General features: G+C 45.3%; 1 protein-coding gene across 1 annotated transcript in view; it reads right to left on the reverse strand.

Moving 5' to 3' along the window:
- LOC119461801 (DNA polymerase epsilon subunit 2) overlaps positions 1-14029 on the reverse strand; it is a 52309-nt gene that overhangs the window by 10857 nt on the left and 27423 nt on the right. Inside the window, exons 8-9 of the mRNA XM_037723178.2 lie at positions 13746-13860; positions 7497-7725 (exon numbers count right to left, since the gene is read on the reverse strand). Of these exons, the coding sequence (XP_037579106.1) occupies positions 7497-7725; positions 13746-13860 (344 nt within the window). The remainder of the gene's footprint in view (positions 1-7496; positions 7726-13745; positions 13861-14029) is intronic.

The following is a 14029-nucleotide window of genomic DNA, read 5'->3' on the forward strand; positions in this document are numbered from 1 at the left end:
CGTATTGTACTAGTGCTGCTATTCAAGTTTATCAGACGCTGCTCCGCTTCGGTGGCCGCGCTCTGCGACGTGGAGCGCAATTTGAGAATTACGTTCACAAGCAACCGTGTGTAACTGAACCCATCTGTACCCATGGCAGTTTCCATTTATTGGCTAGGCATTCCTTAGTAGCGGCAGTGAAATTTCATTATATTGAAATTGTGTATAAGCACACTTGATTAGTTGGCATTCAACACACATGGTGTTCGATGGACAATAAGTTATAAAAAGTTAAATACTTCGTTATATCAAGAATTTTGTTATTTTGAAGTTCATTACATCGACGTTTAACTCTACCTACAACCTGCACCATACAACCACCCGCAGCGTATTGTTCATTTTGGATACTTAATCTTGATGAGAATTTTTTAGTAGGGTTCGATACGGCACATAAACTGACAGAGAGCTGTAGATCTTACTGTCTTGCTGCATTGGGTACACCTGCAGCTCGAAAAATGGGGTCATGACGAGGAGTTCCAGCACTGTCGTGGGCAGCTTGTGCTATCGTGTCTTACGAACACATTATAAATGCTCATAAAAGGTAATTATATGTGGACTATAATATATCAATAGCCTCATATATCAAACTGCATTTAGGGCATGAACCAGTTCATTATAAATTGGTTTGACAGTAAACACCAGTGATGATATAACAGCTGAACTGAACCAAGTGGTGTTGTCAGGCGCTAAGATGCCTTTCGCATGTGCTGCGTTATATACGTCCAAATAGTTGGGTAGCTTTGCTCGGAGCCAACTCTGATATCCTTATTAAAATGCATCTAAAACGTCAAAAAGCTTTTGCTACACAGCCCCTGGACCGATTTTAATAAAATTCATTGCAAGTGAGAGAGAAAATTGAATTCTAATAACTACGAGAAACAGAATTTTTATTTAGGGCTTGGCATGTTTTCCAAAAATTGCTGAAAATTGGTGCATCGTAAAAAATAAATAGAAGCACGAAGTTTACAACTCGACTGATCTACACGAAAAAGAGATATTGCAGTTTTGTAAACTGCATCCGTTAGACCACGTAAAGGGGACAAATTTGATAGATGAAATGGTTACGTAAAATTGTTAAAGGGGCCCTGAAACACTCCTAACTATCACAGAATGACATTATTATTAAATTACGTCGCCTCATGAATCTCTCCCCTGCAAAAATTTTTCGAATCCTTCAAGCACAAGCGAACTTATCACAGTGATAAGCAGCTCTCTCTCCTATCACTTCCACTAGTGCTATGGGGAACAAGGGTCCGCTGGCCCCACCCAAAAGGTTAATCATCTCGGTGACGAGACAACTTGTGGCATGGCGGTATTTATGCTATGCTTTTCGTCTCGGAGGCCATGCACAGCAGATGCAGCGACGTGCAACTGTGGTGTCTAGACCGGCAGTGCAAAGATGAAATGGTATTTCGGTCTTTTCCAGATCGGCAGACATATACTTTTTCATTTATTTAGCTCAAATGAGCAATAATTGTATGTTAGTGAGAATGTCCTCACGAGCACGAAATCGGCCATTAGCTGTTGTGGGTCCAGCTGCTTGCATTGACGCTGCATCGTGACATTGTGGATGCGAGAGCATGCGATTTTTCACAGCTTTAGACACAAGATTGTAAGTTCCCCGCTGCATGCAGCACAATATTTGCTCGAAGGTGCACGGGAGGCTCGTTAACAGATTGGCAACGTCTTCTCACTATGTTAAAAAATGCCAGGCCTGCGCGGCACACACAGCACAGTCACAGCGTAAGCTAGACGAGCGTTCCGACAGTACTACCTAGTAATTTGAGTGAATGCGTCAGGAACGCGCTTGGGACGCCGTTGCGCATGCAAGCCGACGCGTTCTATCGCCGATGGCTCGTGTTCGGCCCAGCCAAACGGCCGACAATGCAACTACGGCTGTCACATTCGCTCCCATTACAACGCGCTCAATCTAGCGCAATCAACGCGATCCCGAGCGTCCGTCGGTATGTTAGCGCCATCTAGTTAAGGCGGCAGCAAAATTTACAGTGTCTGAAAGGTTGCGTTTGCCGGCGCCTCGACTAGACGGAGCCACCATACCAGGTGGAGGCTTGGGACCGCGTTGTTTGCGTTCCGCGTCTGAATTGCATCTCGTTGTCTGCGCCTGCGCGCCTCCATAGGGCGCGTTTATATAGTACATTTTCCCACTCTCGGATAGCAAGTGCTTGCGTGGCTTCAGTGGTATAGTCATCTGTCATCTGCACCCTTAATGGGTGCAGATGACAGAATTACATGGTCATTTATTACTGAGTTAGGGAGTTAAAACCTGGCACATCAGTTGCTTTCTTCCTTTGCTTGTTTTTTTTTTTCAGTTCAACAAGTTTAAACAATTCCTGTAAAAAAATTTATAGCCTACAGCAGTGAACAAAAAGATATGATGTTTAGTATTTTGGCTCCTCAGAGTTACATTGCTCAGAAAGTTAGCGCTGCATTATGCCAGAATGCTAGCCTAGGCCAATGGCCTCCACTCACTGGTGCATTGTGCTATTCGCACTGCATAGCCCACCCATTGTGCACACAACTTGCGTAATTCAAGAATTCCAGGGAAAACACGGGGAATGCGGGAGATGGAAATTCAAGACGATGAGTAGCACGAGAACAAGGTGAGAGCAGGAGCCAACGTTTCAACAAGTTCACTTGTTGAAACGTTGGCAAAAGAAAAGATAAACACTCGTACACAAACTCAGAAATGTAGGCAACAGTGAGCACAATGAAATGAACAAACTAGAAAGTGGAGCTTTATGGCAATAAACAAAATGCTTTCCTCTTTGGTTGCAGCAGTGCACACCTTGTTTGATATTTTCGAACGAACAAACACCCACTCATAACTGGGAAACATAGGTAACAAATTTCGCAAAACGAATTTTTGTCACGACCACACTATAGGCCACACTGTCTAGCCCATTAGGCCTAATCGGAGCTGCATTGTCGGCTGTGATGATTTAAGTTACGGTTCCATATTTAATCAACTCCGATCTATTAACAGCAATTCAACGACCCTCAGAAAGCCAATAAACTGCCTCGCCAATGAAAGCGACTTGCACAGGATGACTGCTGCATGCTCACGACCACCATCCTTGCGAAATACCGTACCCTCATTCCAAACGATGTTCTCGTAGCTTCGAGCGAACAGTCACGAGACTGGCCTTGGATTTATATGGCCGGCTTGAAAATACCACGCGACAGCTTGATGACCCCCAGCTGTAGATGCATTTACACAGACAACAGATGGATGCGGACGAACAAAGAAAAGGGGGGGGTATGGGAGGTGGGAAGGGGCGTCGGAACCGGGGGAACGACGGCTCCCCCTCATCAACAAATGCGGGAGCATGGCTCTCCCAGTTAAAGGGCAAAATTACAAACAATTCTACAGAAAATTTCTGTGGTTGTACACAAAATATCTGTTATTCTCCTTTAACGGAAATCTGTTCGGGGAAAAAACAGACAATTTCCGTTTTTGAAGTCAGCGCTCTACAGATGATCGATCACGTGTATTTTTTTTTTTTACACAAAGAACAGTTTTAAAAATACATATCATTAAGCATTAAATTAACATATTTTTCAAAGCGAAGTAACAATAGTAAATTATTCCACGTCCTGGCTGTAGTTTGGGATATGTTATTGTCGCTGCTGAAGTAGATTATGGCGCGGAAGAGCGAACAAGTGAAAACCAGCTTTTCATGTGTTTGCTCTTCGGCGCAACAAAACATGCACTTCCCTGCGTTTTTAATTATTTTCCGCAGTTAGTAAACCAAATTGTACTTTGTTTATAATATCGCCTTTTTGTCTGTTTGTAGATTGTGTTTATTTATTAAATGTTGGATGCTCAAGGAGAATAAATGATGATGATGTGGATGTTTTGGTAATGGTTTCTTCCCTCTTCCCCAGTGAAAAAAAAATGTTCTGACGCCACTGGCTGTGGGTCTCTTGATTTGAGAACGCTTAACCGTCAGCACTAATGACTGCGCGGACATGATGCGCATTCCCCTCTTTTGTCTGTTGCACTGACTGGCCTTAGGTGGTTTCTGTGGGTTCACAATAACCCACAGAAACCACCTGCCCTAAAGATGGAAAAACAGTCTTGTTTTCTTAAAGAAAACTGGAAAGCAATATACTTTCTGAGCAATAGAAGACTGCCATTAAGCACAGCATGGCCCACTATTAAACTGAAAACCCCATCTTTAAAATTAGGACAACTTCCCTATTTCTTCAGCTTCAGAGGAAAAAAGAAAGCACTAAATTCTATTTGACAGACATTTTATCGATAAGAAATATTTTACAGACTTTAGTATACAAACTGAGTTATCACTCCTGGTTTACAAATTTAGTGTCCCCTTTAATAAGCGTAGAGCTTACTGTTACGTAGCATTGACGTTGAAGAAAACAGTATTAAAACTGCAAGTGACGAAGTTGATTCTATATTGGGCGATCCTGTACCCCAGCAAAGAAAGTAACTCACTTTAGAACAAGAGCGGCGAGCACAATCGTCGGTCATCGAAAAACTGATCAGCGGCGAAATACGTCGGCTTTTATACATGAGTCATCGAAGGTTCCAGAGTAATGCCTGATGCCCGTGTGTTTTCCAGAAAGTACTACACAATTCGTGTCGCTCATACAATCACATTACATAAGCGTTGGCGACCACAGACGGATAGAAGCATCGATAACGTTTGAGAAACTTCCGATATATGCAGACGCGTCCTTCGCCGAGCAATAATGTTTAACATTTCTTAGCTGGTGAAAAGCGGTCATGGGTGAAAGATAAATAAGTACATGTGTCAGTACTATGCATCTTGGTTCATAGGAACCTAAGTTACTGATAGTTAGCAAGATTCTTGCTAAGTAATGTGATTAGCCTCCTGAGCATGTGTAGCACTGTATTTTATGCAGAAACTTTAGAAGCATAAATGTTACTGTTAAGTTTTCTGATATTCTATTCGACATTCGGCTTTTTTTTCTTGATCCGATTCGATATTCGATTCGAAATCTAGTATTCGGTATTCGCACACCCCCAAAAATCATTGCCTACTATATCAGTAACATCAGAATGGTAGTTACTTGTTATGTTTCATGTGTCACTGCACTGGGTGTCCCGATTATTGCACTGTGACACAGAAAACACTGACAGGACGATGCACTGTCTTGTCAATTGCTCAATATCTAGTCGCAGTTTACTCTTACATGATCTCACCAAAAGCCACTTGTTCGATCAGTTAAGCCAATTAAGACCGTGTAATTATTATCACATACTCGAAAGTGTTTTTGGAACTGAAATGAACAGCACCACCTCGCAATCAAAATGAATTTTGCGCTATAAAAATAATAATTACTCACGTCGCTGTTATTGAACAACTTGACTCCTGTCACAAAATTGTGCACTTTTGGCGTTTCATTACCACCTCTGCTGGTAGCCAACTTTATAAAGATTTTGCTCTCGCTGTCATCAGATGAACACGGGAAAAAAAAAAAAAAACGGCCTCCAAAAATTCAAGGCGCGCTAGTTTTCTTGCCTTTGCCATACCAGTCGCTCCGCGTCGTCTGCAAAGCGCACGACACGCAATACTCGCTGGGATTGCACAGCGGCGCTCCGCCGATTTTTCTGGTGCGCCTCAGGGCAACAAAAAAAGGTGCCTCGACAGAGTGCGCCCTGTTTATCGAGGACGGCGGGGGCGCACCAGGGCGATTTATCGAGGATGAATGGGCGCACCGAGGTGCACCAGTGCGAATTATCGGGGACGCCATAAGTGTTACTTTACTCCCTGGGCACAAGTTTGCGAGGTAAACAGTTCTATGGTTATCTGTGAATAAATAGTGCAACAAAGAAAAAGCACAACTCATCTATATGAGGAAGAGGTTCACAAGAGGATGAAGTCTTGAAGTGGTTAACAATGGTCAACCACGGACACTGCTCGTTCGACGCCTGTTAATCGCCAACTCGCCTATTTCTCCCTACTTTTGCAGTACGTATACAGTCAAACCTTGATATGACGAATCTCGATTTAACGAAATTCACGACGCAGTGAACTATCTTTATTTCCTGATCTTAGTGCATTTTTCTGCGTGATTTAACGAAGTAACCTTGTGACACGGTTTTGATTTAACAAAGTTTTCGGCCATTTCAAGCATGTACTCGGAGCCAGTATAGCTAGTAAATCTTGAAAAAAACTATGTCTGTCGAGGCAAAAGTTATTTCAAGTGTCCTTCTGCATCAAAAGTTTGAGCGGCAAAACAGCTGTGAAAGCGCGTGCGCCGGGACGCGGGAGGCAGGAAACACCGCTGCGCCCATTTGTAGAATTGGTAAACAACTCGGAGAAACACGAGAGCTGCTATTTCCTCTTGCGCAAGTGAATGTGTGGTAACGTGATCACGCACACGTTGGGGGGGTGTTAGGAAGGGGCAGGAACGCGCGCCTATCTGCCTTCTCTTTGCGCGCCTCTGTGTGCGGGCCACGCACCATATCTTGGAGGTAATCGCTCCGCGGCTAGTGCAAAGGCCGGTGCCGAAATGGTTGGTGCCTTTACACCCATTTTGTTGTCCCCGCACGTCTAGTGTTGGCGCTCGCATAATCTAAAGTTTCCGAGACATGGTGCGAAGTGCTCGCTCGCGTTGTGACTGCGAGTTCATGGTTATCGAGTGAGATCTGTTCATTTTTGCCTGAGCACGCATGACACCGATAAAAGAACAAACCTTACTTATGTAGTTGCACCGCACGCACTGGCGCTCATAACCGGGCTATTACGACCTGATCTTCTTGCGATTTGTTTATAGAGTGCTTACTAACAAGATACTATCCACCAGGAATACTCTGGGAATTTATGAAGTTGTTTTAATGCTGAAATTTCAAAACCTCTAATTAACGAAATTCGCGATTTAACAAAGTTTTTCGCTGCAAGTACAACTTCATTATATCGAGGTTCGACTGTATACCATTCGTCTCATTAATCTTTCCGGTTCTTTTCCTGCTTGACACCTGGTGTCGACGCTGACAGCCTATAATCTCGGATTATTTTTCGTGGAACTGAAGGGAAAGCTACAGGGGCAAAGCTTCTACGCATCTCTTAGTGCACCAAGTAGTCCGGCAGTGTTTGAAAAGCGTTTTTGGTAACTTGGATCAGATACGGAATCGGTGTAGCTTTTACGCGTGCTGGTATCGCATTTGCTCAGACGTGGAACAGAAAAGCTGAAAAATAAGTCGCCTAGTGGGCCACTCACCGGTGCGTTCTGACTTATTTTGATGTTGTAAATAAAGAGGCTGTGTTTTCTCTCCCCCAGCTCTAACTAACACGGATGAGAATGTGGGACTCTTTTTTTTAAGGGGCCCCCTTACTTGAGCGCGCTTTTCCTCCGTAGCTTTGCCCTCATTACCACATAATATTGTCTGTAAGTATAGCTAATTGTCGACACCCGAGCCCATCTCGGCACACCCTTGGAGTACCCACCACTTGTGCAAGGTCGAGACCCGCCTTGTCCCAGGGTCGGTGCACCGCGTTGCGGCATGCCTTGGCGAGTCCGTCCTGGCGCCACAGCACCACCTGGCGGCCGCAGTACAGCAACCTGCACGGGTTGCTTGCCCAGTGGCAACGCTCGGCCAGTGCACTGGTGCCGCCCTCCCCCCCTTCACCGGTGCCGCTACGCAGGGGCTCCGTCACCTGGCGGGGGAGGCCCGGCCTGCAATGCGTGCGGCAACTGTTACAGGAACGATGACGCAACCATAGTGCAGGGGCACTTGTCACCTCGCCTGCTCTGTCATTACCACGCCCTGTGACCGTGCGCTTGACAGGTCCTTACCCAGCAAAATGCCTGGATGCTGCGCAAACCATTCCAGAAATGGCTGGAAGCTGTACCATTTTCCGACAGATCCCCCCAAAAATTCAGTGAATTGTGAAAACTCATCGAGACAAGCAGCAGCCCACCAAGTCATCGTCCGTGTGCACTTAAAGTACTGCAACATACTTTTCCTTTTGAATACTGCATACATTCTTTGCAAATATGAAGTGTAGTGAGAGTAGTGTAATGATATTGCATCAATTTTACCATTAAAAAAAAAGTTTACTTGAAGTAGTCTGTTGCAAACGCTAAACATGCAGTGCCAAGCCTGGTGTATCTCGAAATGGTACCACTTTTGAGTCATGGTATTCTCATGGGCTGCTTGTGCATGAATAGTACGCCCACCACAATAGCAGCTTTCTGTTGTTTCTTTATTGGAGACCACAAAATTCTGTAAGGCTGTGCAGTCGCCGGCTGTTGTGCTGATCTCATTGTATTGATACGGCAAGCTAGACGTCCAACTTCGTGGTTGTGAACCAGAATGCAGGCTCACTCTGAAGCAGACAGTGAGCAATGCCGAGCTGACGGATAGAAAAAGTTGAACACCAATGCTGTGTGCTGTGTCAACACACATAAAACCTATATAGTTGCAGGAGTGAGCCTAGTAAGCGATGAAAGTGAACTGATTTTCTACTGTATTATATGTTCCTAGTTTATAAAAAATAGATTTCATGTTTTCTCAATTTTGTATTCCTTATTTAATGCTGGAATGCCACGTTTTGTAAATAATGCATTGTCACAGTAGCGCTAAGGAAAGCTTGTTTGTTTACCCATTGCGTGCATAGAGACGACCGAAGAAAAATGCTGCATAAACAGGTTGAAGAGCCCGTAGGTAGCAGGTTACATAGGTAGCAGTAAGCAACATCTTCTAATAACAATATAAAATAACCGAAAAAAAAAAACATTTTGCATCGCAAACAAACACAACAAAAAAAAAGAAAGCAATCTACATTGTCACACTTCAATAGGTAAGCAAGATTAACACATTTGTGTACAGCTAAAAAGTTCTGAAATGGTTCCTACAGAAGCAGCTTTAATGACTGCAAAGATAAAAACACTGCCAGAATGTGTAAAGTTTCTGACATTATCAACACATCTTTGACTCAATACCACTTACCACTATCTTAAAGAGCTTCAAGAAACATCCCAATTTAGATGTCACACAGAAAACAGCAAGATATATTTACCGTGAATGCAGCTTGGCAACTCGCATATCATTTTATTCAGTAAATAGTGATGCATTCACCTTCTTATATACAGTGTAGACCGCTTATAACGTAAGTCGCCAGAGTTGGAATATCTGCACTATAAGCGGTACCGCACTATAACCAAAACAACAATTTTCAAGCCCTGCACATATGCAAAACATGTAGACCAAGCAGCCGCGGGTATCCGAGAATCGAAGCATGCAACTGGGGTTTTGCGTCCGTTTAAATTTACGAATGTTGAAAGGTTAATCTCCAAGTACCCACGATCTTCACATGAAGCAAACAAAGTAATAATTTTTTAAAATGTCCAGGTTTCGCCCGAAAGGCGAAGCATCAATTGCGATAGCAAATGAGTAGAGAGCTATAAGAGTAGGGATAGTAGTTTTATGAGCTGCATAAACTTGACACATTCGCTTACTAAATGAATTAACAAGCATGGTGTCAATGCGCACAAGCAAACATGAATGGACTTGATGACCGCAGACCACTGTCAAAACGCGGCCGTCGCACAGAGTGAAGCTCGTTTGTGCGGTCTATCGCTTCAACGGAAACTGAGCGGCGTAAGCGCAGCGCATACAAAGGTCAGAGCCGTGTGAAGATCGCTAAGATAGGGTGCGCGCGACCACACCGACAGCCGGCACAGGCGCGAACGCATTTGTTGGCAGAGAAGCCGCCACCCCCCCCCCCTCCCTCTCTCCCGTGCTGCCTTCCCGCTTTGCTCCTCTCGCGTGGGAGATTGCATCGCCAGTTCCCCTTTCGCCCGGTTGCAAGATACGCATTTGGTGCCACAGCACAGTGCCGCCCCCCCCCCCCCTCCCTTCCTCCCATACCCCCACTACCTTTCGCGCGATGGAAGTCGGCGTTTGCTCTCCGTTGTGCGTTCGCTCTCCGTGAAGGCGTGCGTCCCCCGCGCGCTTTCACTCGCACATACGGCGCACGGCGACGATTTTATCGCCCTTGGACTCATGCTCCACGTCTCATGCTCCTCCTCCGCATCACCCTCGTTGATCTCCTCTCCCATCGGTGGGCGCACCTCGTTGAGAAGCGTGCTCGCTACCGCCCTTGTTGGCGAGATTTTCCCGCGGAAGCCGCATTATAACCGGTATTTCGTCTCACGTGGCTGCACTGTAAGCGGTATGCATATACATGGGGTGCTATGGGAAAATTAACGGGAGTCTGAAAAGACTATACTATGTCCGGTCCTGCACTATAAGTGGTTACGTTATAAGTAGTCTATACTGTATCAAGGAAAGTCCGCGTTTTTTGTCATCGAAATTTATGATTAGACAGTGGAGGCAAATGTGTGAAGTCGTAGCTAAGAGTACACACATTTACTGCATACATGCACCATTGTGCAAGGGTGAACAACCCCTGCCTCTCTTATGCTTTTCGTGTTTTTTATGCTTCGATGATGCATGCTAGCGTATTTAAATGTTTGCCCATCGCAATAATAAACAAGTTGTTAGTCAGCGCAATCTGTCGTTTTCCATTAGCTTTCACCTGTGTCTGTGTCTTTAGCGCTATTCCTGCCTGAAAGATGTCACTGAAACAGCTATTGTGATATCTTGCGTTTCTTGTAAGTCATTGCTATTCTAGGTAGGGGTGCGTGAATACTCGAATATATCGATTTGCGAATCGAATACAGTCAAAGCCACTTATAACAATATTCAAGTGCCATGAAAATGCCATTGTTAAAACAGATAATTGTGATAACCGGTTGCATGAAAAAAAAAAATCAAAATAGGGGCATGGCAGAGCTGTTGTGAGAACTATAATGGCGGGGAGGCCAGTGCCCCTCCCCACCTCCATCTGGCTGCTGATTGTGTTGACTAGTTGAAGTGTTTAACTCTGCTTCCTGCGCGCTCTGATAGCACGTAACCTGCCACGGCTGTCGGTGTTCAAGAATAACACTGCTATAACAACTGCAAAGCGGGGTCACGGGCGGCAAGTGACATGCGGTTTCCGCCGAGGCATCGCCTTGCTGACCTCAAAAGGGGCCCATTCAGAAATGCGAGAAGGTTGCCGCAGCAGCCTCTCAGCTTGAGAAATCCAGAAGAAACGTTGGGGCGAGATCGCCACAAGCATCTCGCCGAGTACTTCTCACTGGCTTGCATGAGAAAACTCCATGTCTGTCAGCTTTGCTTGCTTTACGCAAAGCTTGCTGACATCCTTCTCTCGCGAAGGTCCTTCGCGAAAATGAAGCCCCGGAGGGACTGAATCATCTGCAGGGCCTCCTGCGCGGACAACGTTGACGCAGCCCGCCCTATCGCGTCATCGCTGCCGTCGCTATACGAATGCAAGCATGTTCGCGACAATCGCCTTATTGGTTAAAAGCACTTCGTTTCCAAATCTATAGCAGTACGCTTTCTATTCACTGGCAACGTCGTGAATTGCCGATGATCAGCGGGCGGATCAGCCATCTTCCGCTTCGACGGCGAGTCAAACGAGGCTGAGATACCACGTGGCCCGGAACGACTTATACCGGTGTCACACGACTACTTTTGATCGCGATGAAGCCTGATCCGGATCGAAATTCTCGACTGCAATTGGCTCCCTCGGCCAGCTTGCGCAAAGGAGTCAATAACGACCGAGAAATTCTATCCGGATCGGGCTTGCTCGCAATCAAAAGTATGCCGTATGACATCCATATTGTCACGAGCCTCGAGAAGTAGTCCTGAAGGTTTAATAAACGTAGAGCAGCTGGCTCTTGGAAGACGCTGCCGTCGGGGCTGGCTCGAGCAGAGAAGGAGCGCGCGGTCTTCTTTCTTCTCTTGGGCTTGACCCACTCTTGCCCTCGACCCACTACCTACAGGTGGCAATATTAATTCGATGGCATCACTGCACAGTATGAGCGGCCAGCAAGCAATCGCGGCAAGCGCTATCATGGCTATCAGCGCAGTTAGCGTGGTCCATTCATGTTCGGAGGGGCGGAAGGGCGACGAGAGAGAGGCGTGCGAGGCTGGCGATGCGGAGAAGGCTGGAAAACAGCGTGCTGCGGCGTGCAGGAGCTCTTTTCAAGGATTTAGCATTCCATTCTTTTTTGGCACGGACACCCAGTAGTCAGAATTCATCGTTGTAACTGATAATGTGGCACGGGGCACCGTAGTAAGCGGGTTATTTCACCATAGAAAACATGCAAAAGTTGACGGTGCAGCAGCTTCTCATTGTTGTAACCGATATATTGCTAAAAGCAGTATCGTTATACGTGGGTTCAACTGTATGCAATTATTTTCAGATGATACGATTTTTCATCTGATACGTTTTATTTCGCGGTTCCCGTGAAGATCGTATCAACGAGATTCCACTGTAGTCCTCCTTGGTGCGAAAATCATCATCGGAATCACTAAATTCACAAGAGTGCTGTGCATAAAATGCCTGAGCAGAAAACGTCACCATCCGGTCAGCAGTACGTGCCACAAATTGCATGCCAAAATCATTTCAAGTGCGTTTGAAAAAAAGCTGCTCTCATCTGGAAGCAACAAAAACTGCAATTTGTAGTTGAAAACGCTGCCGGGAGATGGCGCAACCAACCCAAGTAATCGAAGAATGCGAGCAAGCGTGGACATCGGGTGCTCCCCAACAAGTGACTGGGCCCGACGCATGTCCGCAAAGGGTTAATGAGAGTCGACAATACTGTACAGCTCGATTCCTAGGTACCTAAGTTAGCGACTGCTAGCAGCATTTTTGTTATGATACGCGAATAGAGCCCACAGCATGTGCAGCACCATATCTTTTTTGCACAAATATTGAAAGCATAATACGTCAAGTTTACCGATATGCGGTGGTTTATTTAATTTTATTTTTTTATTCGATTTGAAATCTACTATTTAGTATTCACACCCCCTAGTTCTAGGTTTTCTTGTGTGCTGCGCCTATAAAAAGTGTGTGCTTAAGGCAAACATTTCAAAAAATGCGTGCTGCTTTTGCTTAAAATTATGCACACTACTTAGCAGCTTACTTTAGTGTCATGAATATGGTGGCCGAATGACGTAGGTGTGTTGACTGGAACGTAAACTTTTTCAAAGAATTACGTCCAATTGAGCGAATATATAAAGTTAATGATGTCTGTAACCCCAAAAATATGGTGTTTATTAAACCTCACATTTCAAATGAATGGTCAGTGAGATTGCATGTAGGACCCTTTATGGCTTTGTAAAAATTTGTGCTTGTTTAAGTTGCGTGGTTGGAACTGCACAGAACACAACGGACGCAACACAGAGAAGAATGTTACACAGCACCACACAGTCACATCTTTCTAATAGTTTGTTCTGCTATAAATAATAAATACGAGCTAGAAGACGGAGACGTGACATTATCGAGAGAGGGCAAAACAAAGACGTCTCAGGTTGGAGATGACATTTGATAAGGGGACTTGTCTACAGCTGGCAGGGCAAGAACTGTTGCCCTGTCGAATAACTCGTTGAACCCTGTCAAACAGCTTGGCAACAATTATTGCCAAGTTGTTTCCCTGACAAAGACAAGTCCCGTTGCTGAAATGATGGCTTCAGTCTTTGTTTGTTCACCTACTACTGTTGAACACTATAAGTGGTAGAACGTGAGATGAAGTTAAGAGCACAGCAACAACACGAAAATGATGAGTTGGTAGTAGGGCCCCTCTTGGAGCAGTGTTGACTACGTCAGCGACAGACTGACCTGGGCAGCACATTGGAGAGGCCCGGGTCCTTGGGTCCGGGGACGAAGATGAACCGCGAGTGCTTGACTAGAAGCGGGAAATCGCTGAGCATGTCGGCCAGTGCCTTGAAACCCTCTGTGATAAGAACAAGTGAGAAAATGGCTGCAGCAAGAAAACAAGCAAGCCATGGCACCTTAGAAACATTGTCTGTCCTCACACGCAACCCTGGAGCAGAAATGAAGAGGACTGCAAAACATAAATCGAGTGCCACGAAACAAGTTCACAATTACATACACACACACAC

The sequence above is a fragment of the Dermacentor silvarum genome, chromosome 8, assembly GCF_013339745.2.
Source record: "Dermacentor silvarum isolate Dsil-2018 chromosome 8, BIME_Dsil_1.4, whole genome shotgun sequence".
In the NCBI taxonomy this organism is placed as follows: domain Eukaryota; kingdom Metazoa; phylum Arthropoda; class Arachnida; order Ixodida; family Ixodidae; genus Dermacentor; species Dermacentor silvarum.